General features: G+C 39.5%; 1 protein-coding gene across 5 annotated transcripts in view; it reads right to left on the reverse strand.

Annotated features, from left to right (window-relative positions):
- Window positions 1-25,481, reverse strand: part of INO80D (INO80 complex subunit D) — a 45,544-nt gene that overhangs the window by 13,268 nt on the left and 6,795 nt on the right. For all 5 annotated transcript variants that reach the window (XR_009487367.1, XM_059853268.1, XM_059853267.1 and 2 more), the window contains exons 3-11: window positions 23,026-23,121; window positions 22,672-22,918; window positions 16,392-17,149; window positions 13,180-13,288; window positions 6,948-7,172; window positions 4,928-5,037; window positions 2,868-3,001; window positions 1,189-1,406; window positions 653-810 (exon numbers count right to left, since the gene is read on the reverse strand). Coding sequence is in view for 4 of the 5 variants with exons in the window: in XM_059853268.1 (XP_059709251.1) it covers window positions 653-810; window positions 1,189-1,406; window positions 2,868-3,001; window positions 4,928-5,037; window positions 6,948-7,172; window positions 13,180-13,288; window positions 16,392-17,149; window positions 22,672-22,889 (1,930 nt within the window). In the remaining variant the exon portion in view is untranslated. The remainder of the gene's footprint in view (window positions 1-652; window positions 811-1,188; window positions 1,407-2,867; window positions 3,002-4,927; window positions 5,038-6,947; window positions 7,173-13,179; window positions 13,289-16,391; window positions 17,150-22,671; window positions 22,919-23,025; window positions 23,122-25,481) is intronic.

Consider the following 25,481-nt stretch of genomic DNA (forward strand, 5'->3'; position numbering starts at 1 on the left):
GATCTTCAATGCTGTAATAACACATTGAACATCTTTCTACTTACCACATTACAGCCTGGGCCTAAAATTTACACAGACAGTATAATTCAGGTTAATTTCAATTCCAACACAGTCTGATGTCACGTTATATCAGAAAATGACCAAAGAAATCACGTACCCAACTCCAGGCTGTTCTAATTTCTTTGTTATAAGTTATAGGTACTGAGATTTAGAATGCAAAAATTCAAGCACATGTCTGATCAAAAGCTAGTTTCAAAAATGTATTTAAAGATTTTATTCTCACTCTCTTCTCTTTCTATCAAAGGCCAACATTGACTGTGATTCCAGCCCCACTCGATGGCAGAAAGATGCCATTACTGAGAACACTCTTGATTAAACCGTAACACTGACAGGCAATAAAAATGTAAAATGAATATGAATTATTAAAATACTAAACCAATTATGATTTTCAGAGCAGTAATTACATGAGCAAGCAGAGAACTATGCGCACAGACTTCTTAAAGTCTGCTTTACTTCAGAGCTCACAAACACTTCCTTCTCTAGAATTTATTACCTCTGTAGGAAAGCAAGCAACTCCTCAAAATGCAGTTTAGAAACACTCACTTCTTCAGTTCACTGACTGTGTTCATGCTAGCATAAAATAAAATGGTACCTTCAAAGAAATCAAAATCTTGCAAGTCATCAGGCAGCCGTGGCAGGACATCAGAGAAGTCCTCCTGATTCAATTCCAAGTCATGTGGAATGTCTGTGATTTCATTGGCGATATCATCAGGCAGCTCATCGGCACTGAGCTCTGGAGTGGAGGGGCTCCTGAACAGAAAGGAACATTAGTCCCTGGTGTTCAACTCTGCTTGCTCCAAAGGACAACTATCAGTGCATACCCATCTACAACAGATGCTTCCCCACATATTTTTTCCTCCATTATCTAGGAAAAAATGCTTTTAGGTAGTTTCTTTAGGAAGCTTACACTTAGGCTACTCATTAACTACGTAAGAGGCAACATCAGGAGCAAGATATTTTACCCATCAAACCCAACCATTGCTCAAATCCACTCTTAAGGTTTTTTTTCAACAGTCACATGGAGATGCAATTTTTAGGCCCGCTCCAGATGCTGCTTGGCAGCTTTGTACAGATCTCATTGGCAATGCTGAGGCCAGCAGTGGGAACCTGGGCAGGAGCAGCACTGACCGTATGTGGGGTATCTCTACTGGCAGTGAGACACTGGCAGGCATGGTGAGGTTCCCTTGGGGCACTGCAGGAGGAATGGGTTTCTGGGGCCGGCGTGGGCCTCGCCTTCTCTTCTTCTTGTGTTTTTTGGTAAGTGCAGGTGGCTTCGTTTTTTTCCTGGGTTTCCTCTGCTGCTGGTGCTGAACTTTGCGGGAGCTGTCCCCTCTCAAGAAATTATCCTTTGGGAGCAAAACAATACCAATGGGAGCATATTAAGAACTAATATTACTTTCCTAGCTTTTTTCACCCTGGTCATTGAACAGACATGTGGAATGTAATGCAAGAGGAACTGTTAGCTTAAACACAAACACTGTTTCAAAAATTGAGCTGTTTCCTTCCTCATTGACCCCAATGGCAAAAAAAACATAGACCAAATGATGAGATATTGTAAACTGGAGATTGTGCAGTGTCACTTTGAGAATTATCATAGCAAACCCTAACTAAAATGTGCAAAACCATAACCTTTAGCAGCACTCCTGTAAGTATTAAAGACAAAATGCTGCTGTGAGCTGGTGTTAATGTGGATAATGTGCAGCAGCTGAAGCCACAATCCTGCCCGCTGACATACAGAGGGACAGCACAGAGGAAACAAAATTAATACTGCTGGACTAGAATAAGGATGTGGGTAAACAATTATGGCCTCATTGCTTCTGAACAGCAATCACTGACACATTAAAAAATAAATCAAACCATCATCAGTCTTCAGTTGCCATCATACTGGTTATGGCAGAGGATTATATTTGTTACAGAGGTAAACCTTGAGGGACATACTGAAGATTGCCTAGAAAAGGGGGAAACCCCATACAGATCTGTGTAGCACAAACCCTCACATCTTAATCCAAAAAACTCTACAATTCACAATTATTTGAAAGGCTGGGCAAAAACAGTAACAAAAAACTTTTACTAACCCAACAAAACAAACAAACAAAAAAAAGCAGTTTTACACGTAATTGAAGGTAGGACAAGAAGCCTTGAAGGAGGGGCAGGACAGAAGTGGGTTTGTGAATTATCCTAAAGGTTTTGTTCTGGAAGATTGGTGTCATAAAAAGGAGAACAGAGGACATCAACTTCATTTCTCCATTCTCTCAGCTTGAGGTAGGCCCCTGCTTTTTCTCTGGGATCCACGGATCCCTGAAGGAAGTTAGAGATACATTCTAATAGTTACTAAAAGGTAAATAAAGTAGCAAACCCATTATTTGCATCCTTGCAATTACTATCTACATTACCTTTAGAAAGTAGTTTGGGCCCTGTGTACTGAGACTGTTTAAGATGCAGTGTTCTAAATACCACACTCACTTTCAGATTCAAGGACCAGGGTCACTCCCAATAAAATGACCACAGGACCTCTCACAATGATCTTCTATTTCTCAATTTAAGACAGCAATCAAATTTCCTCCAGTGAAGAATATTCCCATGTATACTTTATTGTATCCTCAAAACTACATAAAAGATTTTCACGACATACTTTATACTAATTGGGAATGTTTGTCAAGTTTCACTCTTTTAAGAAAAATAATAGCAAACAAGCTCTTAAGTTCATAAACTTGCTAGTTGTCAAGGAAGACTTCATAGGAAGTCTGGGGTTAAAGCTCCTGATCATGCCAATACACAAATAAATACAATAATGGCTTTGTACTTACCATTTTTTTGGCATGTTCTTCGCACAGAGGTGTCTGATGTGTAATGTCAAAAACTGGCACAGAGCACTGCTGACCATCTGCAAACTTGGCTGTGCAACTCGAGAAGAGCTGCTGAGAACGGTTCAATAAGATATCTGTGCATTTCTGCATCAGGAATAACACAGGACAGTGGTGGAGGAACGCCCTTTGATTTATCAATCTGATAAAGATCACAGCCTTCGACTCTATCTGGCCATAGATACTATTTTTAATGAGTGCCTTAAATTTGCTATTTAAGTTCAAAGCTAGGTAAGGCTCAAACCCAACTTTTAAAGTGAAAAAGCTGTATTCATGCAGAATCTCTAATGATTTTATTATATACTGAGATAGTTTTATAAAAGCAGCCATTTCACTAATGAGTTCTTAGCAAAAGAAGCCTTTTCCTGGAGCCTTAATCAATAGATCAATAGTAGCAGTTGGAACAGTGTAGTCAAGAGGACTATTTCCTTACAGACTAATGACAATCCATACTGAAACATTAAAGAAAGAGTATTTCTTAATTCAATCTTTTAAGGTACATTCTTGGCATTTATCTTTAGAGCACAGACACAGAAGTTTCAAGATCCTTCCTGCTCCACTGAAAAAAAAAGATGTGCAAGCAGACAGAAAGGTCAAGTAAATCCAAACGTAAGCTTGCTGAGATTTCCTTCAGAAAAATCCTTAGCAGGAGTAAAAATGTTTCCAGACTTACAGCAAATCAAACAGATATTTCATTGTGTCTTTTTTCAAACAGCACAAGAAGCACTCCTTCCATCTTGGACAGTTCTCAGACCTCAACATCACTATGTATGTTTATAAAATGTTAAAACAAAAAAAAAAAAGGACAAAGAAAATGAAAAACCTGCAGAACAATCCAGACAGCAGACTTGGATGGATGGAGCAGAACCAAGAATCTGTTCATTTTAGAGAAGAAAATGCAGAGAGAAAAAATGGGCATACATGCAAAATCACTAGTCTTGACTATCCTGCTCTACATACAGCAACAAGCAAGTCCGCTTAAAATTAAAAAGTACCCAAACAAAAAAATCCCATCAGAACCATGAGGCAAACCCCAAATACAGCTGTATGTCATGGTGCTCTCTCACAGAGGCTTTGAACTGCTCTGCAAACTGCTTTTAAGTGGCCTGCAAAAAAATAAAACAATAAAAACAAGGCATCTGCAAAACAAAAAGATTGGAAAGGCGCTGCAGTCTGACAGTAGCTGAGTACATCAGCACTAGTCACTTTTAATAGCAAAACCAAAAGTTCCAACAATAGGAGTCATCCCAACAAAAGCACCAACAATTCTTCAGCTAAAAACAACAAAAAAAAAAAAAAAAAAAAAAAACAACAAAGTCTGCAAAATTTTTAAGTATTAGAGGTCGTAAGTCTGCCTTTTTGTAGTCTTCAGAACCAAAACTCACATCTATTGTGCTCTCTTCTTTCTGAGATCTTCAGCCATTGACTTTCAACATTCTTTCCAGGCTTTGTTTGAAATTCCAAGCACAGGCAACCCTTCCTCACCTGGACTAAGAGGTTCTGCGACTCCTATTCTGCTTCTTTAAACAATGCAAAGTATGATTTCAACTTTCTAGTCAGTGTAAGCCCTCTTTTTATACTATGTATAAAAACCTTTTCCCACGAAACTGGCACAGAAAGGTGGTCTATTGGAACCTACCAAGAGCTTTATGAAAGCCAGGAGGCTGAAAGTCACATGGTTTGTACCAAGTCATTGTGAAGGATGATCATTTTGTAAAGGTTTCTTGCCCACACTAAATACAGCTCACAAAGTAAAATCATGTTCCTATTACAAATACCAGTAGCAGACTACTTATCCTCAGTGTCTACACACCTAAATCACACAGCCAAATTAAAAGCAAAGGAGTTGCCTTTGTTAGTATGATGGCATCCTAACAAATAGGTATTTCTTTGTGAAAACTTAGTTATCATGCAAAAATCTAACAAACAAACCAAAAAAAACCTCCTAAAACAGAACAGCTTCCATGCCTGAATGCCACTCCCAAACAGAGTTAAGAGGATACGCTGAAAACAGTGCCTGGTGAATGGAAGGGCCTTGTTAGTGCACTGCTCTCCCTTCGAAGTCCCACTGCAGGTTGTTGGTTCTGCATCTCTCTGCCTTGCTTGGCTTGTGCTGAAAAGAAAGCAGAAAAGAGTTTACAGACAAACCCCCAGTCTTGTGGTTACTTAACACAATTATTATACCGAATGTAGCACAGTAGGATGAAAAATTGTAACACACACGTGTGTGTCATGATCCAGATGGGTGCACACTACTACCAAGCTCTACACAGGGACACAGAATAGATGTCAATGACAGGTGAAGGTGTGACTGTAGTAACAGGATTATTTCTTATTTCACAGGGCCTTAATTGTAATGAGAGGTGCTATGTGCTACTACCATGTAAATATTACAACACCTTGCAACAGAAAGGGCAGCAATAGGTGAGTGTCAACACGGGTGACCCTCAAAATGAGGTCAGTCTTTAGAATTCCATGTACTGGGTATGCCTAGATGGGAGTCAAGTGCACTTCCAAGCCTGTTCATAAATCAAAACATGCCGAGCATCCCCAGAGCTTACATGCAAGCACGTGCTCAGACCAACTTAGACTGAGCTCTGGAGTGGCAGAGCCTGAGCGTGCTCAACATGGATAAAAGCTCTCCTCCATCAACGTGCTACAGCCCAATCCACCAGCAGGTGCCCGGAGCTGGGCGCTGCCCAGCACAGCCTCTGTGCTCTGAGCCTGAGCTGCAAGCAGGCGCCAGGCAGCGGTGTGCACGGGCACTGAAGCGTTACACAGCTCGCTCGGGGTTAGCCTGCTCTCCAGGCACGTGTCACCTTCATGGAGATAAAGCTGGCGGCTCCAGGGCTGACTTGCACCTCTGGACACGTTGTTTTCTAGGTTGACAAAAAGTTGTCTGTAGCCTGACTGTTTTCCTTCAGCCATTTCTGTCATCAACTGCACTTTGACTGAGCAAAGTTTTAGCTGTATTACTCCTGTGAAAAATTTTGTATCTGAAAAGACTCTGTGGTTACTTAAATTGACCAGAGCAGTTATGGCAGGCATACCTGGCTTTGCTGGTCTACCCAAAACAATGTAAACTTTTTTGCTTAATCAAAGGCAAAAATAATAGGGAAAAAAAAAACAGCAAGAGCTTGTCAGTTCGGGTGAACTTTTGCTGTAGTGTTTAAGGTTGGAAAAATTTATATACAACTTTGTAAACTAGTAATGGACTTCTACATTACACCTCAGAGCAGTTCTTCAGAATCAGTCCACCTCCCCAACAATGTCATGAACCACATCCCACTGTCCAGGACCAACAGCATCCCGTTAAACACAATATACTCTCAATACCTAGCTCCAATCTGCATCTCATACTATCTCCTACACCCAACAGTCACACATCCTGTAAAGCAAAACCCCGACAGCAAAGGGATGCTTCTGATACCCCAAATGTAACACCAGAGCTCAGACTTAGTCTGTTCCTGCACGAATATGAATCAACCAACTCTCCATATGCTGAGAGCTAGAGGGATGTTGACATTATCTAGAAAGAATTCCCACAGAAGATAACCTTCAAAGTTGTTAGAAGTTATGTATTTTGTTGCCAAGTTTTATTTAATGTTAGATTGAGTTAAATCTAACAAAAAGCATGAGCTTAAATTTGGTTTGCTGGGAAGATAATTAAGGGAAGGTACAGATGTTCAAAATGCTGTCTGAAGAACAAAAACCGAATTGGAGCAGTGAACTACGGACCAGACTGCACACCTTCTACTGGCACAGTAAAGGACCAGATATTTGGGCCCAGAAACTGCCGAGCAAACCATCCACATTTACAACATAAAGCTGGAGAAGGCCTGTCTTCGTGGAAAACTCTGTATGCCACGTTGCTTTTCCTCCACTGACAGGCATTTATGTGTCACGGTTTTCCTGCCTTGTGCGTGACTACCGATGCCAGAGCTCATCCTTTCAGCTGCAGGACGCTCGGCCCGTGTCCCCCCCGCCCAGCCCCAGGCCCTGCAGTCGCAGGGCAGGTCTAACCTGGTGCAGGCACACGCAGCCCTGCGCAGTTCCTGCAGGAGCTGCCCGGCTCGCTCGGGCTCTCTGCTGGCCGCCTGCAGCAGGGCTTTCCGCAGCGTGTGCCGGCATTTCTTCTGGCGGGATTCTGCCCGCTCCAGGCGGCAGAGGTGCTTGTATTTCTGCTGAAAGTAAGTGCAAAGTCTGGTCACCCTGGAACTCCTGTCATCTGCATTGTCATCATCGGACCTGAAGAAGGGAAAAGAAAAACAAATATGCTTTAAGATACTTTTTCTTCCCCCCACTAAGCTAATTTGTCATTCTAATAGAATTGTTAAACTGGCATCCATCTTCTAGCCACACAAACATCCAAATGCTGAAATCAGGCAGTGTTACTTGAGAAATAGCAAGAGCAGGATCCCTTTTTAATTCTCAAGGTATGTGCCCTTCTTAGTATGTCATTATTAGAGATTACATCAATTTATCATCAAGTCTGACACATTTAAATGTCTAGACCCTGCTGTTCAAAAAGAAATCTATACTGTTAACCTTTATTTACTGTAGATGTCTCAGCAAATGAGACCAATCTTAAATCAAAGTGCAATTAATGGAGAAGACAAGGGTGGGGAATTGTGTAGTGGAAATTTATTGAGGAACGATCATGCTGGAGAAGATGGTCAAATTCTAACAAGTACCTAAACTGCTGACTTCTTCCAATTCCTTTTACTCTGCCAGGCAGTATATTCCTTTTTAAACCAAAATACACATTAACACAGCTAACAGCTGATACTGATTTCCCCTTGCTGCAGAGTTGCAGTCGAGTTACAGTACAATAATAGAGAAGAAATTCACATTTAACTCAAAGATACTGAGGGAAAGATCAAACCAGGGCTAACCAATGACCAGAAGAAAGACTAATCCAACTCTCTGTTGGTTTAAGAAAGCCCTTCTTCATTTATCTTGGCTCTCTGAATGTCCAAGCACATATCAACAAGACCATCAAACCATGGCAACACATTCAGTTAAATGAAGTAAAAGTCATGAAACAGAAAATCAGCACTGGAACTTGTTAAAACAAGGTCCATGAAGCTACCCAGAAGTTCTCCACAACAAGCACTAGTTTGCAGAATGAGGTTTTTTTTAATGGAGCAACAAAATACATATGCTGAATGTAAGCAGACTCTGTTTTGTCTCTAATTTTTAAAAACTCTGAGTTTTTCCTCTAATTTTTTTTCCTATAGAACAGAGAAACTTTTTGCCAACTTTCCCATCTGTAACACAAAAAACAAAGGGCAGGGAAGAGAAGAGAAATCCAAACAAATGTAGCAAATCAAAAGCTGGCAATGTACAGAGCCCGTGGGACTGAATGAGCTGACCCAAACCTGCACACAGCAAAGGAGGCCACCACTGAGACACAAGAGATGTGAAATACCAGCCATGATATTCACTAAATAAAGATCCAGAAATGCAGACAGCAGATCTGTCCCTGGAAGGCACTATGGTGAAGACCTCCTTTCTTTTCTGCAAACTCTGACTCTGTTTACACCGAGGCCAAATGGAAGAGACTGCAGCCATCTCCACTAAGGCTTTCCATGAAAACTCTGCAGCAGCAAACACTGCCTTGGACACAAAGGCATGTTTTTGTGAAGTTTCATGTAAAGTCCACCATACTAAGTATTTTGTTTGTTAAAACAGATTACAGCTTATTTTCTAGAAGCAGAAATTACAAGTAATTAACCTCTGCAATTACGTGCTTAGCAGCAAATACAACCTATGTTAAAAATATTTAACATATGCAATGTTTAGAATATTTGCACATTGAAAATTAAAAGAAAATACACTTTTAAGATCTCTTAGGAAAGAATGCTTACTGGGGAAAACTACCTGTTTACAAAAAATTGATTGTGGGCTATTTAATATAGATTTAATTTTTCCAATGTATTAATAAAAGAGGAAAACTTAGCATATATATTTATTGGTAGGTTTAATACCTTGGATTTGTCACTACTGCTCTGGGTCAAGACTTTTACACAAAGTTACTGATTTAATTTTAAATATGGTTAAAAATTAACTTTAAGAATACCAGGAGTATTCCTTAGGGGAAAGAAGTTTCTTTCATGAGGAAAGAGTCTTTTTTAATGAGCATTTGTCTGTATTTGAGACTTTTTACTTCTCTCACATTGAAAGAGCCAGAAAAAATGACATTGTATGCTAAAATATTTTTGATCTTCAGTTTATGAGATCGTTCTTAAAAATAGATGAAGACATATATCAAAGGTATAGAAAGAAATCATGCCTGCAGTGGGAAGGGCTTATTTTGAGCCAAAATTACTAAAAGCCAGTTTCTAAAGCCTGTTCAGAACTTTGTTCCCAGGCCAGTAAGATTAGCCAAAACATTTATATGTTCAAAGAAACCTAAAAATATCAAAATAAAACCTTTTTTCTTCAGTAGGCATGAAAATGAAAGTTACTTTTATTGTTGTTCTTTCATAAACAAGTTTGCCAAACTCTATTTAGTTTATTCTCCTAAGCTGCATATAGAACTTCTGAAGTTCAACTGAACGTGTGGCATTTCATTTTTACAAAGAATTCTGAAAGTGCACACAAGCCATTTGATAATCCAAAATGCTTTCTCCCAACCCTTCCCTTTCAGACTGTCATGTGGAAACATCAGGGGGATTATTGCTGAGTGTTCCTGAAGAAAACAAAGACAGCACAAAGCAGCAGAAAGGAAGAGCAAAAAGGGTGAGCAGCCAGGCACCACCAGGGAATGAGGAGAACATGCTCTCTATTCTGAGACAACCCAGCAACTACACTTCAAATCCCTCCTTAGAGAGCATTTTGAAGAATCTTCCCTTCTTTCTTTTAGTTATTCTATTTATTGGGAGTTATTAAATCCAACTTTTGACAACACAGTGTTGATATTTAATCCTTTGAGGGAGTTGGTTTGAGGAGGGACTCACACTCCTTTTTCAAACTTGCTACTTGAAACGTTTGCTTTATCTTTATTTCAGAGTAGGAAGAGAAAAAATAAAGTCATTTGTTATAAAGTCATTTGTTTTCCAGCACTTTCTAAGATACCAGACTCAGTAATCAAATAATCTAGGGGGAAGCTTCAGTAATCTGCAGCAGGGAACAGCCCCTGCTTTCTCTCCAAATTGCTGCTCCCACAAGGGATTCCTCCCACCCCAGCAACCTTCTCTGCCAGCACCCAGCCTGCACTGTGCCCACTGCCAGCTCCTGCACTATTGGAACTCAAACATTTGTGCCTGCCTCGAAGCACTGTGTCCCGAACTCCTGGGACCACAGAACACAATTTTTCAAAATTAAAGCACAGAATAATAAAAGCAAACATTTGGCCTGCGTTTCCACAGATGATTGCAACAATATGAATTTTAGAGATTAAAAGGCCAGAAGGCAAGTGAACCAAAAAATGTACTATTGTCATGGTTTAACCTCATCCAGGAACTAAGTACCACAGTGCTGCATGCTCCCTCTCCCTGCTCCCATCAGCGGGATGGGGAGGGGAATCAGAAAACAACCACCCTGTGGCTTGAGCTAAGAATAGCTTACTAATGAAAACAAAGCAAAATATACTACTACTATTTATTGTAATAGATAATAAAAAAGAAAAATAAACCCCAAGAAAAACAAGTGATGCCCTATACAGTTGCTCACCACCCACTGTCACTGATATTCAAGCTACCTCGATCGGCTCCCCCCAGTTTATGTCCTGGCCACGATGTTCTAGGCTGTGGAGTATCCCCTTGGCCAGCTGGGGTCAGCTGTCCCAGCTGTGCTCCCTCATGGCTTCTGGTGCACCCCCTCTCTGGCACAGCACAGAGAACTGAAGTGTCCTTGACTTAGGGCTAGCACCACTTAGCAACAGCCAAACCATCAGAGCGTTATCAACGCTGCTCTCCCAGCGAACCCAAAACACAGCACTGTGCCAGCTGCTAAGAAGAAAATGAACACTATCCCAGCCAAAACCAGGACACTGGTAAGACATTCATTTTAAACAAATCTGGTGAATTTTTGGGAGTTTAAGAGCAGCTAGAGTATCACACAAGAAATTCAACAGAGGTTTCTCCCACAATCACACAAGCAGAAATGCTGAGAACCAGCTGTCCAGTAAAGCAGAAATTAACTGTTCCCTTTCTTTCAATAGTCTATGCTGAGAAGCATTCCTCTCACTGTCTTCCATGCAGTTAAAAGGAAATAGACAGAATGCAGTCAGCTGGTGGGGACCACAAGCTCAGACACAAATGAACAGAAAAAAAGAGCTTTAATTTTACTATGAAAACCAGCAAGTAAATCCCCTAAGTTTAGGTATGTGATTTCAAAACAAAAAAGTTTTGGGAAATAATCTCCATTGGTTTTCTGGTAAAATGAGTCCCCAGAATTCAGAGCTGTAAGAAGTCACTGGCTGACTTTAGGAGGCACCAGTCTGTATCACCAGATTAGCAAGACAGAGTCATTTTTACAAATCAAATCTCCCCAGAAAGAGCCTGAACTAATTCATCTTCAGCAGCAGGCAGACCACACTGCAGAAGTGTCAAAGTGAAACATTTCAGGTAATAAAAAGCACTACAGAAGTTTGCAGAATAGGAACTCAAGTTTTAGAAGGTTGACATCAAGTGACTGTTTATCCATGATCAAAATTAGTAAGGCTGCTGAAGAGCTAACACTGAGCAGGCTGATGGAAGTACAAAAGCAGCCAGTTGCATTCAAAAATGTATCCATCATGGATAGTTAAGACAGCATTTAACTGAGGTGCACAGAATGCTAGAGTGGAAAGGAAAATGTCAAGACAAGGTATTATTTTCTCTCAGTATGTGAAAAGAGTAGGAAGAATCCAAAGGAAGTTAAGACAAATAGAAGACAAAACACACAGAGATGACCTTTACAAGTTCACAAAAAAATAGGGATCTATGGAAGAATCAAATCAAATGTCAAAGAGAGAAGAGTATAAGGGAAGTTATTTAATAGATATATCTGCTGTGAAAAATTATGTATGATTTAGAAGTCTGAAAGTCTGTCCATGATTTCCCAGAACATTTTATTTAAAAGTTGCCTTTTAAGTTAGAAGTAATGTTTGTGAAAGCTCACTCTAAAACTGCTGATGCCCTAAAAAATGGCAGTCGTTCATAATAAAAAAAGACTCCTTGATTTTAAAAAAGTGAAGTCTACACTCTGCTTAATAGCTTTGACTCACTGAAGACTCTTAATAGTTAGCATCCTGGTGTGTGTCCTGATGAGAAAGATACAGCTCTATGGTTCACCTTGAGGATAATCTTCAGATATGGCAGGAAATTCTAGTAAGTTTCAGAATTTTCAGAATGTAACAACAAAATAATGTTTCATTAACACCATTATTTTAAGTGTGATAGCTAAAAACTAAAAAAACAGGGAAAAGTTGTAGAATCAAAAAGTCCAGTTGCACATTGAATGACAGTCATGTTACAGAAACTATAATCAAATTCTAGTGAGACCCCAATTTCTTTGCTAATAACATACAACAGTATCACAATATTACACCTGGGATGCTCTGTTTTAACTGTTTACCTTCAAATTTACATTAGTAGACCTACATTATCATATCCTGCTGTAAGTTTAGATTTGTGACTTAGCAGTATTTAGAGAACATCATAAACCTTTCTGCACCAGCAGTTAATTCCTGCTCTGTTTATCCTTTTGATCCCATGCTCACAAGTCCTATGCTTCCTTCCAATGCTCACAAGTACTGACAGAGGTTTATTCAAAACTTAATTATGAAAAGAAATACCATGGCCTTTTAAAATCCACGTTAAAACAATAGCCTGCATAATTATTACAAGAATTAATGAGTAAAATGCAGCAAGTTTACTGAGGAAGCTATTAACAACCAGTAGGAAAGACAAGAAACCAATAGCAACCCCATTTGATTCTATTTCAGCACCTCCAATCATCAAAGCACACAAGTTCAGGAATAAATCCTACTAAACTCAATTAAATTCAGGCAAACAAGCTTAAATCCTTTCCTGATGCATCCTTCTGATAGCAGACTGCACAAAGGTCTCTAAGTTAGCTGGAAACTGGGACAGAAGGCGACAAGCTGTTCCATAGCTCTTACAAACAAACGAGTTCAAACAATCCTTTGTTTCAGCAAAACACTTGAACAAGTGCTTAGGTTCCACTGGCTCCACTTGAAGTGAAGCTCACATTTACATGATTTATTCCATCAAGGCCAGCATGAATGCTAAAGAAGCATACTCACTCAGGTCTCTCATAGCCGAGGCTCTCTCGGATAGACCACGCAACCTGGTAAGGGGAGGTTTGCTCTGAATCCTCCAGCTCTTCTCCACTGTCTTCAGACCAGTCCAGCCCTAAGGGAATTGAAAACATGGAAACTGGATGAAAAGAGCATCCACCTCATATAAGCCTCTGAGCAACCTTTGGCACAAAAGATGAATGTATAGTATAGTTGCAAGGATAATTACATTTGATTAAATTATGCAGTATTCTCAATTATACAGGAAAAGCTACAGTAACAGCTCCATTACAGTGTGCAAGTAGCATGCACTGATTTTTATCACAACTAAGTTTTCCTTTTAAAATCCTTATTGGCTTCTTTATCCATAAATAGAGCAAGAAAAATCACTATCTTACCCACAGAGAAATACTAGTTTTCATTACCAAGTACAAGGTAAGAGAGAAGTCCCTGTCATGAGGAACTGACTACTTGGTAAATTTTAATACTATACGATCTAAATAGGCCAATTTTATTTCTGTTTATATTCTGACCCCTTCTCTGTGCCAAAACATAGAAGAATATGAAAACTGTAAGACACAGCAGCAGGGACAGAGATAGATAACAGCTACCCAGGATGTTCCTCTGCTCAGTCTCTGTAATTGCCTGCCAAATGCACATATTAGTGGGGAGAAAGAGCTAAAGGGAGAGATACAAACATTCCAGCACTTTCCCCAAGCAGCATGTTTTCACTTAATGGTGATCCAGTATGATCAACTTACAGTGTGCTCCAGCAGCCTCAGTTTGGCCAGAAAGTGGCCAGTAAGTTCTCAGGTGGAACATTTCATCTGGAACTTCACCTTTTGGTTTTCTTTCCTTTCATCTCTCCCACATCCAGTGAAATTCTTGCCACTTTCTTGCAGCAGGTGGGATAAAATCCCATTCCTGCATTTATAAACTAGCATTCTTTGCTTTTTCATTTTCTTGTGTGCTCCTTGAAAACTGATAGAGTTAAGGAGCATTTTATTTTTGCTAAAACTAAACTAAACAACTATATCTGAGGTGATTCTGAAGTCAGATGCCTTGAATCTGGGAAATGCATCATCAGTACTTGGTCAAGCACTTTCAGAGTTAGAGACACACACACACATAAGCTTGGAATACAATCATCAGGTAACTCTTCATCATATAGAACTAGCACTTTAACATAAACCACAGATATTAGTAAACCCAAATTTTCAGGAACTTCAGCATCTTAAAAAAATATTTTTTATTTTTTAAGACATATATTTGAACTAAATTAAGATACCTTAAGACATTTGATAAAATGCCAGAATTATACTTTCAACTTAAATGTTTCTTTTTCCTGTTGTCTCTTCCATAAAGGAATGAGAAAACAACTTAATCATTCCATAAAGATGCTCACAATTGACAACCATATAACAAATTGTTTAAACCCTAAGTTTAAAAACAAAATCACAAACTGAGTTGTTTTGCTTCTCCTGGCCACTGTAAAAAGGAAGCAATAAAATCTAATCCAGATTCAACTGTACTGACACTGAAGACTGCAGTTATATTAACATCCAATTATGGCTCTGATGTTGGTACACATAAAACTGGCTTAATCTTTTGAAAGATTCTGTGCAGTCATGTCTAGTGCTGCTCAAATACAGAAAAGAAATCCTGAACTTCTCAGATCTGGCATACCTAGTCTTTAATACTAAGGCTTATAATGAATAAATAACAAATAAATTTTCCACTGTCACGTAATTAATACATAAATTCTTTTACTTTGCCAAATATTAACTGTTCTAAATGCATCCACAGAGTTATGCACCTGCCCAGCTGTACAAGTATAGGCCTAACTGTAACTGTATAGGTCTAAGTGATTTTTAGTTTTACTATGCCTCTTTTTAAGGAGCACATATTCTCTTCAGCAGTTGAGAATGTAGAACATTAAGCACAGAAAGGGATCTCTCTACAGTCTTTCAAAACACAGGTCACTTTCTAAGCTATTGAGGTCTGTGACACTCAGAAATGCCTCTAGAGTTGCCATTCCTCTGAAGACCTGCACTACATCCAGGAACATCAAAGCTGTTTTCTGAAGAACAATTTCCTTTGGAGACAGGCTACTGGATGCTAATTATCTCCTGAACAAATAGTTAAACTATCCCATGAGTGCCAAAGGGCAGATCTTCACAGCAAATTAAGAAAAAGTTAATTGAAATTGCAAAAATTACAGATGTTTGCAATTAAATAAGACATTATATAAGGAATGTCCAGGTTTATCTGAAGTCTTTTCTTATTTTAAACATCATAAATGGTGTTCCTACTTATATCACACAGACTCACATTCCCTTTTCCCTGCCAGTATTTTACTTGTTAGAAATGTACAATCTAAAACTAACTTGTGAGGGTGAAGAAGATAAAAAGGACAGATAGGTGTGCCTAGGTCTATATTCACAACGAGACAAATCAGCCATAAGGTCAGTTGCCTTTTCAAAGCTCACAGAGCACTACTATCATAGCACAAATTTGGTTATATTTGCTCATATTTTCATAAGCAGCTATTGATATGATATATAATGATATGTAAGACTATTTCAGCACGGTATGCAGACAAGAGTTCACCCTTCCAACTATCTTCTGTAACAATGCTGCTCTCCTGAAGTGGTCTTTTCCTTCTGTTCATCCATGTTCTATACATAAATAGGGCCCAGTCAAGAAAACTTCTCATGTGTTCCTATTTTCCAATTAAGTCAACTGGAATTTCGAATATGCAGAGATTGATGGGCCAAATTGCCAAACTTTTACTTATATTCATTATGTCATGTGCACTTAGCACACACCTAATGTTTCAATCTAACTTTGTCCACTCATGTAGGTACTGCTAGTGTCACATTTACTACTCAAGTTGCAAACCTTCTACATGAGGCCTCTATAACCCAAATAATGTCTTCTACACCTCAGTTTGGTTTCTCAAATGGTTAACACAACATTAAGAAGAATAAACAGCCAAAATGCCATAAACCATTTGGGATGGGTCCAGGCATTCCCTTCACAGACAAAAAAGAAAGCGAGAAGGTCTTTGATAAAGAAAATGCCAAGAGATTACTTAGCTCAGGGTTATTTTGCAAGGACTTCACAGGAATTTAAGACAGGGCTGGGAAGACATTCCCATCCAGTCTTTTGGTTTCAGGTTAAAAAACATGGCTGCAGTGCATCTGTGACCTACTCACCTAAGTGAGGAAACAGGTCAGTGTCCAGCTGCTGCTTTCGAGTGCACAGTTTCACCAGTCTCTGGAGCCGGCTCATGCAGGACGAGTGCGGAGAGAAGGCTGTGGCTTTCATGAGGACCCGGTCAGTCCTTGGTGGGTCCGTGCCAGGAGCCCTGGCGGGTGGCAGGAGAGGCAGAGGTCTCTTGTTAGACAACTGCCGCGCTTGTGCTATAGTGTGTGTGGTGGGTGCCACTCCCTGCATTGGTAGGCTGGTGTTCAGAGGTTGAGGTGACTTGCAGACTATGCCCTGCGGTAGCCCTGTCGGCTTTAACGAAGCTGATGAAGGTGGCAGATGGGAGTGCTGCTGCTGCTGCTGCTGCAGAGGCTGCTGCTGCAAAGGTGCAGGAATGGGGCTAAAGTGCTCTTGGCGAACTTTTAAAATCTCTGTCTCTCTCTGGCGCTGCCGGTTGTGAGCCAACTTGCTCTGCAACTTTTTCTTCACTGTTGCCCCTTTCTTTAGGTCATCATCCTCCTCATTGAAAGCAAAGGGGTCTTCTAATTCTGCCTCCAGGTAGTGGAGAGGAAGCCTTGCCCCTGGAGGGGAGAGGGACATCCCATCCAGTCCATTGGGCATCTTCAAGGCCAGGGTGGGCACTGTCAGACCGAAGGCCATAGCATCCATCTGATGCCTGACCTTTACCTCCTCTATGGGATCATTCTTTTTCTTCCTCTCCTTTTTCGGTATAAAGCCAAGTACCTGCAGGTGGCTGTTGCAGTACCTTTGAAAAGCAAGAACAGTCAGTTATTAGCTAAACTTCCCTAAGTAAAATCTGAAGACAAGACATCACTGAGGAGAAACAGACACATTTCAAGCAAATATAAACAGAAGCAGAAGAGGTTTTATAAGAATTGTACACAACTTCTAATGCAACAGATAACTGTGGTGCTCCCAAACCAACTTACACAAGCAACTACTTCTAATCTTTAGATATAAGATTCTGCATTTGCTATTCATAGGAAAACCACTTACAATCATTCAAAATCTTAGCTCTCTAATAGGGTAAACAGTCAAAATCCAAAGTGAACAAAACAAATGGACGGTCTTATACATAAAGTAGCAAGAACACAAGCCACTAACTGATCAGCTCAAAAGCTCCTAAGAAAAAGTACATTGAAGACTACTTCCTTTCATTTGCCCATTCTTTCAGTGGAAGTAGTTAACATTTTCATCAATACACACATTATTATTATTATTATTATTATTATTATTATTATTATTATTATTATTATTATTTCTACTGTAGTAGGGAGCAGTTTCTTATAAGGACAATCTCAGCACATATCTATCTGCTATGGAAGAAAGATCACTATTTTCACTTACTGAACAAGCAGCATAAATACTTAAATTCTGTTTTAGTAGTTTAACATGATGAATTTTAAAGCCAGAGGATTAGCTGAATATTCTTCAATAAAAATCTATCTTAAAACAAACTCTCTGCTGCTAGGAAGTATTAACACAATGCCAGAAATATGTATATATACAATCCAAAAAGCATTGATTTTAAGTTCTTCTAATATGAAAAACTTTCAAAGTCATGCTATTAAGAAAAAAGAAAGCGAGAAGGTCTTTGACACCCTGTTATGAAAGTAAAAATAATTACAATTTGTGCCACAGATGACATACTAAAAAGTAAGCAATTAACTTTTGTTTGATTGGAATCAGTATGTGACAGAAATTTAGGAACCATGATGTGATCCTTTCCCTGTACACCACAAGCAGGCACTCCTGCCTCTTTAGAACTCACCAAGAATCAAAATTTGCCCTTGCAGAATCCCATTTATAACTTACAGCTTATAGATGACCAAAGATACAAGGAAAGAGTGATGTCTGCATCAAGGTAACAATGGACAAGATAATGAACAGAATACCATGAAGGTATTCTTTAAAATCAGATCAGTATGAATCTGAGAACAGTAAGTTTTGTAGAAAAAATAGTTTAAAATTATATTATTTCAGGTCTTCATGGAGTAAAAAAATGGCAGAAAAACACAAAACCACCCCCCAAAAAGGTTCAGCACTTCAGTTTAGTCACTTTCAACTTGTCGACCCATTTCTAAAGAAACAATGTGTGAACAGCTCTAAAGGGTCCTTAAAAGGGAAAAAAGAGAAAGCAAATTCATATATGCTCTTTAGTGGTCTCCATATATGTAGCTTCTTGCAAGACCCCCACTCCTAAGGTTTCACAAATCAGAAAAGGCCGAAAAGCACTGCTACTTATTATTGCCTAAATAATTTCTTCATTACATTATGTTGTAAGTAAAAAATAAACCCAGATGAGGCAAGCTAAAAGCCAACAACTTGTGCAGTCCTTATTAGAACACACTGGAATACTGTAAATTCATACTGAGAGATGCACTCCTAAAAATAAAATTATATAATGAGAGCTCAATAAAGCCCTTAAAGTCAACAAGCACTGTTTCCATATTTAAAATTAAGCCCTTTTTAAATATCTTGTTTGAACAGTTACCACAGCACTTTTAGTATGGCAGAAGAAATAAACAGACTAAACAAACACAAGGGAATTTTTTTCCCTCTTATGCCAATAAAATGAGTATTCTGCTCAACACAAATGCTTCCCTTATATTGTCCAGAACTTAAATTACTGTCATCTTGTGCTTGTGCTGACGTGAGGAGGTAGAACTGCATAGTCTGTTTTCATTGCAAAAACAGTAAGAAAAGAAATAGAAAAGGTGAATAAGCCTGTGGAAAGGTAATAAGCTTGCTAAAATTCTCTGAGTTTCAGGCTAGTAAGGGTTTGCCTTGTTCATTTCACTTTAACAGAATCATTTTTACATGGCAGAGAATAAAGCTTTGGCTCTTACAGCTGACCATACTGATCACTGAGAGCCAACTGGCTCCACTGGACACAAACCCACGGATGCCAGGCTACAAGAGTCAGATTCCAGTACACACTGACTTGGCTCTGTGCTTTAGGCTCTGTCAACTCCCTGTCTTCCAGTATAACCAAGGCTGTTACACCTCGGACTAAAGGGAGCAAGAAGAAACCAGGAAGAACAGTTAAGTCTTCTCTGGGTAAAAAGACTGCACACAAGCAGTTTTGGCTAGGCACAGCTCTCAATAGCACCACTTCAGCCTTGACCATGTCATGCTCTTGCTAGCCCTGCACACAGCCAGGGGGGCATGCACCCACATTTCCCCATCCTGCACATTCCAGGGTGGCTTTTTAGCTGGCCCTGGCCCAAAGTGGCTCTGACTTCCTGCGGTGCTGCAGAGTCTGCATTAGTAGTTCAAGCCCATGGAAGTCAGGTTAGTGGGAAGGCAGGAACCTAACCTGCAAGTAGCACAGTGCTTTTCACACAGCTCTGAGCACAAAACCCAGGTCGAGCTGGCCCTACAAGAGCCAATTTCAACAAGCCTGTCTTAGAGGTTTGGTTTGTCACTTCCATAACTTGTCTGTGAGTTATGCTCAGCTGACAGTATCACAATAAGTATCTAATACAGGTGGTTTTCCCCTTCCTCAATCAGCACCCAAGGCACTTATTCTGTGCAGGTAATGTCAAGTTAAGTCCACAAATATGGTGGGCTGATATCCATTAAAATTATCATAACGTGAAGCACACAAAATGTGACGGGCTCTGAAGACTTCACCTGGACTGTTTCCTACATGCACTGGGAAGGCAAGAATTCAGACAGTGAGGTTTTGTACCTACAAATGCATTCTGCTTCTTAGTACACCCTTGGTGTATCAATTTCCATCTCTTACTTAAAAGAAGACACAAACAAACTGGGGAGCAGCTTGTATATTAACAAAGAATTTAAAGATTCTCTTAAGTGAGGAGAATTAGAGACAAAATAGTGTTTAACTCAACTATGTTGTAGTAAACCTATATTTAGAAATCAAGTTGTATTTCATTATCTTTGTGAGTATCTGGTTAAGAAAGAAGTAGGAGATGCATTCAGAGAAAACAGAGAAATAAAACCCATGTGTGTATCATCCCGCATATACATATTCTTTAAAAAAAGATAGTGAATAGAAAAATCAGACTTCAAATAAGGCAATGAAGTCACATACTATTAATAGATTTAATTTGTAGAATGTTAATGGTTAATAAGAAATTTAATAATATGGCATCATATTAACCATCTTTGTGGTTGGTAGCATCTCATTTGTCTGGGGTCAAGTGATAATTCTTCTTAATTATCTGTGGACAGACTATGAAGTTTTTGGCATATAATGCATGCATCTTTTTGAAATACTTTTTTTGAATAATCGCTAAAAGTATAAAAGAAGATAGCTGTCAGAGCATCATACAGCCTGCTTCTGATCCCGTACAGTTCTGTGTCTAAAACTGTGACAAAATGACCATCTGACAGTAATTCTGTACACAGAAAATTAAAAGCTATGAGTGAAGAACTCAGACACTACAAACATTTTTATATTGAACAGAGTGTGAAAAAAGTCTTCTAACAGATACAGGTTTGCTGCCAAAAAAAAAAAGTTTAGAACAGCCACAGTCTTATCACTAGCATTCATTAAATGCTATTGTTAAAATTAAACTCTGCCCCGAGAAACAGTCTTTTAAAATATTCTTTCAACTATCACATCCTCTCATTTGAAATTAAAAGTTTATTTTCCCTTTCAGACACCTGCTGTCCTCTTCAAGTACTGTAATGCGACACTCGACATGTAACTGAATTATTCTAATATAACATACACCAGATGTCATGACCACACTTCACTTTAACTTGAGAAAAATCAAAAAGAACAAAGTGTGAACTCAATTCAAGGTGTAAAGAAAAATCACAAATTCCATGGGAACATACGAGACATAGAAAAGTGCCATTAAGTACTATTCCTTCTATTGTTTTTCAGTATGACCCCTGGTAAACAGGAACTCTCTCAGTCAGCTCTTGCATCTGAAATTACAGCATACCATTTGTGCTAACAATTTCTATGATCATTTCTGTGAGCTTATTTTCAAAGAGCCTCAATTGTACAGTAGCAAAGAAACACTCACTGACTGTCAAATTACAGCTTCAAGTTATTCATCTTGTGCCATTTGAGCATTTGCCCTACAGCTTTTGACAAACATTCATGTTTTTCTCTCACTTCATCAGTCTCCTCAGCTGAAATGGCAGGTGAAGTGCAAGTTAATTTAGAGCACAGTCCAACTGTTGTTTCAGACAAGAGAGGGAGCTGTGAGCTGAGAAGGAAGTTATATGTAGGGCACAGTGGGAACACCGCTAATAATGCAAAAGGTTAGTGAATGGCAGCTAATAATGTGAAAGGTCAGTGAATAGTGGCTTGATTTTTTTGGCATATTTTATTCATATTTTAGGTTTAAAAAAGCATTTCTACAAGAACAAGCCTCAGATAGTTAACACACACATTAATTAAACACTGCATTACTGGCAAAACCTGCAATGACAGCTCTGAAAAATAAAGTCATATATTGATGGCAGACAAGATTAGACAAATTCTGCTATTTCAGCCCGAGTAGCACCAATGAGACTGATGTTCAGGAAGTCTTAAAGAGCAAGGAAGAATGCCCTTGTGGTTACAGCATGGGCTGCAATTCAGGAAATCTGCTTTTAATTCCCAGCTCTCAACAAGTTCAAGGACTATATTTTGCAAGGAATTTAATACCTGGGCACTCTGGGCATCTTCATTTGGGCAGGGAGGGGGAGAGAAACAAGGGAAGCAAAAAAGAAAAGGAGTATGTGGCACTTTCCCAGCTGGCTCATCTGTTATCAAGTAATATTTATTTTATTCCAGTGAAACAACACCACAGATCAGTACCAAATCACCAACACTGAATTGTAATTCTGGATTTGTCCCTACGTGTCACTGCCCCCCATGTCCAGAACATAAGCATTTTCAACTACTTGTCCTGAAAAAGCAGACAGAAGTGTGCTTTTGGCACTGCTGGCTAAACAAGGAGGCCTTTCTTAAGAGCATGTACTGTGAGTGACAAAGCAAACGAGTTAGAACAGCTGATATTGTGTAGCAGGTTTGATCCACAGTTTAGAGTGAATTTGTGAAAAGCAGTGAACTCTCCCATAAACTTCCCTGGGATTAAGTCACTGCCCTCTCGCTGAGTACTTGACTCCCACAGAAAATAAAATAAAAGTTTACTGGTCTTAAAACAAAATACTCAAAGGAACATCCTGGAATACAATTCACTCAGACCAGTTCCTCCCTCATCCTGAAACCAGGCAGCAACTGAAATAAAACGTCCCAGCCGCTTCCCACTTTGCAGAGAGGAAACCACAACTCACCTACGGTCCTCAGACTTGGGGATGGGGTTGGTGCAGCGTTGGCTGTTGTACTTGGCCACATATTCACATTGCTTGAAGGGGGCAGTCTTGTCCTCCAGAACGTGTCTGATACAGAAGGCGTAGCCGTTAAGTCGCCTCTGCTTGCACAGTTTGGGGCTATATGAGCACAAGGGCTTATTGTCAACCTCAGAGAAGTGTATGTGTTTGCCTTCATACATCACGTGACTCTATTCCTTGTGAACATCAGCTGAAAGAAGCAAAATATTGAGACAAATCACATAAGGGAAGAAAAACTGCAATCAGTTCTAGGTTGTGTGTTTCGTTCTGGCCGGAAAGAAGGATCCAAAACAATACCTGATTTTAAATCTTCTGTACCATGTCAGTGTTAAGAGAGAGCCCCAAGGACACCGCTATCTTGGAATGATGATGAACCAAGATGAAGCAGATTGTCTAAGGAAAATATCAAGAGGGACACTGTCAGTCAGAATAAAATAGATATTACTACAGTAAGTAAACAGAACCACGTAGTCACCAAGCCTGTGGTTCAGCTAGCATCCAATAAAATAATAGCACAATAGTTTTCAATCAGTAGTCACAGATCTTTGGAAAACATTAAAGAAATTTTTGGGGGAAAGAAAATTCTACTGCCACCACACTTAAATCACTTTAACAGAACTTCACTCATCCACTGGAAAGTGATTAGAAGCTACAAGTTGAAAAAGGTTAAGTGTCAGATTAGATCACTTGCTTTCATAAATCAAGCTGAAAGATGATTAACCCATTTGATTGCAGAGGGTTTACTTCAAGGTATCCTTGTTTACAAAACCACCACAGACTGTGTTTGCTCCGCAAAATTACTTTGCCAGTGAGTGCAACAAAGCTTTTTTGAAGAAAAGCTTTCTTTACCACACCTGATGACCAGTCTTTCAGATTTTGTAGCTGCTTACAATTTCTGCAAACATCCATATGCAGTCCTTCCTGTGGTCACCATGCTTCTTCAAAGTTTATCCTACCTCACTGTTCTTATTTTTGGGAAATGCAGGCACTAATCCCAGTCAGTACTCCCATGAATGCCAGAAGGGCTGAAATGTCAATTCAGCAAGAGGCTGGGCTCCTACAGTTCCTAAAGCAGGTTCCTACAGTGCAAATCCATGCAGCCATAAGGTACTTTTTCAGTTCCCAACATTATGGAGGCCTTTGGCAATCATCTTTTTAAAAAAACAAACAAAACCGCCAAACCATCCCAAAGTAGTTTCAAAAAAATTAACAGTACATACATTCTGCGTCTACTGTGACACACTAAGGTTAACCTCCAAAAGGTAGCTTTTATTCAGAAAGGTCATCCTGAAGCACTGGAATGAACTCTTTTGAGCACTGTGTATTCATTCAGTACTCAGTTCAGTTTCATATGTGTTATACACCAAGGAAAGGAATAGTCACAGAGGTGATATTCAGGAAATATGTAATAAATTAGAGGCATGTGACAAATGTACAGATTACCACCTCAATGAAATTACTTGTTCCCGAGACCCAAAATGGCAAGAGCAGAATTGCAAGGAGTAAAACTACACAGACTTTGCAGGAAAGATGCACTTTCCTCTTGTAAAGGTACAAGCCTCCACTTTCTGCTGTAAAAGAAGTAGCATGAGAAAATGACAAAGCACTATGGCACGGGGATCTACAAAACCAATTTTAAGTCACTAGGGCAAAACAAAACACCCTATCCCACAGAGTAAACAACATAAATCTGGCCTTCATTAGCATATATCTAGCTGTAGATGCAGAAAGACAGAAGAGTACTAAAAGATTCAAAAACACACTTAAAATTCTTGGAACAGCTGTACCTGCACACATACAGCAGACCGAGCATGTGAATGGAGACAGGTGCTACAGAATGTAACTATTGCAAGCAACCTGAACAACCATTTGACAAAAATGGTAACTGTGTATTCCTTCTTGATACACATTTTCCCTTTCCTTTGCTTACACCAGAGAGCCACAACACACGCACAGTCACCGAGTCCAATTTCAATCACCTTTCCCAACTTTTCTCAAGGCACTATATATATATATATATATAGATACACACACACACACACATACTTGAAACCAACCAAGGAGTGGAGTATGACTTCCCACAACTTGTCAGTCTTAAGAACAAGAAAGCTCACTGCTGACTGTGCCCTTCAAAAAGACAAAATGGGAAAAGAGAACAACCTCTTTAGCATGTTAAGGACCAAATATTCCTTTCAGTCACCTTGGCTCAGGCAGATACTGACATACCCTTCAGTATTATTCAGCAACAACATGAAGGAAACACATAAATCCCACGGGAACACGACAACCCTTACAGGAGTCCTGGTCAGTGTTTGTATCCCATATGCTTGAGAGATGGACTCCTGTATTACTATGGCAGCAAAGGTAATCAAAGGAGTCTCCACTAGTTGCATCTCACACACACAACACTGACAGAAAGCCTTTTGCTGGAGAGTCTGCTTCTCTCAGTTTATCTAAGCTTGGATTAGGTGACATACTGGACTGGACATAGGACTCGAAAGACCAAGTGTATCTTGCAGCTGGGGTGACCCACATGTTGCTCTCTATTTCCTTCTGGTTTATTTATCACCTTCTTTTAAACTACCACTATCATGCTTTGCAGAGTTTCTGATGGACCACTAACTTTCTCCTCTTTTGTACAACCCAGCTGTATTTCTTTTCTGAAGGTTAGCAGGCAATAGACCAGAGAAAGAGTTCCTCAGGATGGTTCCAAAGTAAACAGTGAGAAATGCATACCTTGTGTGCCTCCGTTA

This window comes from Haemorhous mexicanus, chromosome 8, assembly GCF_027477595.1.
Source record: "Haemorhous mexicanus isolate bHaeMex1 chromosome 8, bHaeMex1.pri, whole genome shotgun sequence".
Taxonomy (NCBI): Eukaryota; Metazoa; Chordata; class Aves; order Passeriformes; family Fringillidae; genus Haemorhous; species Haemorhous mexicanus.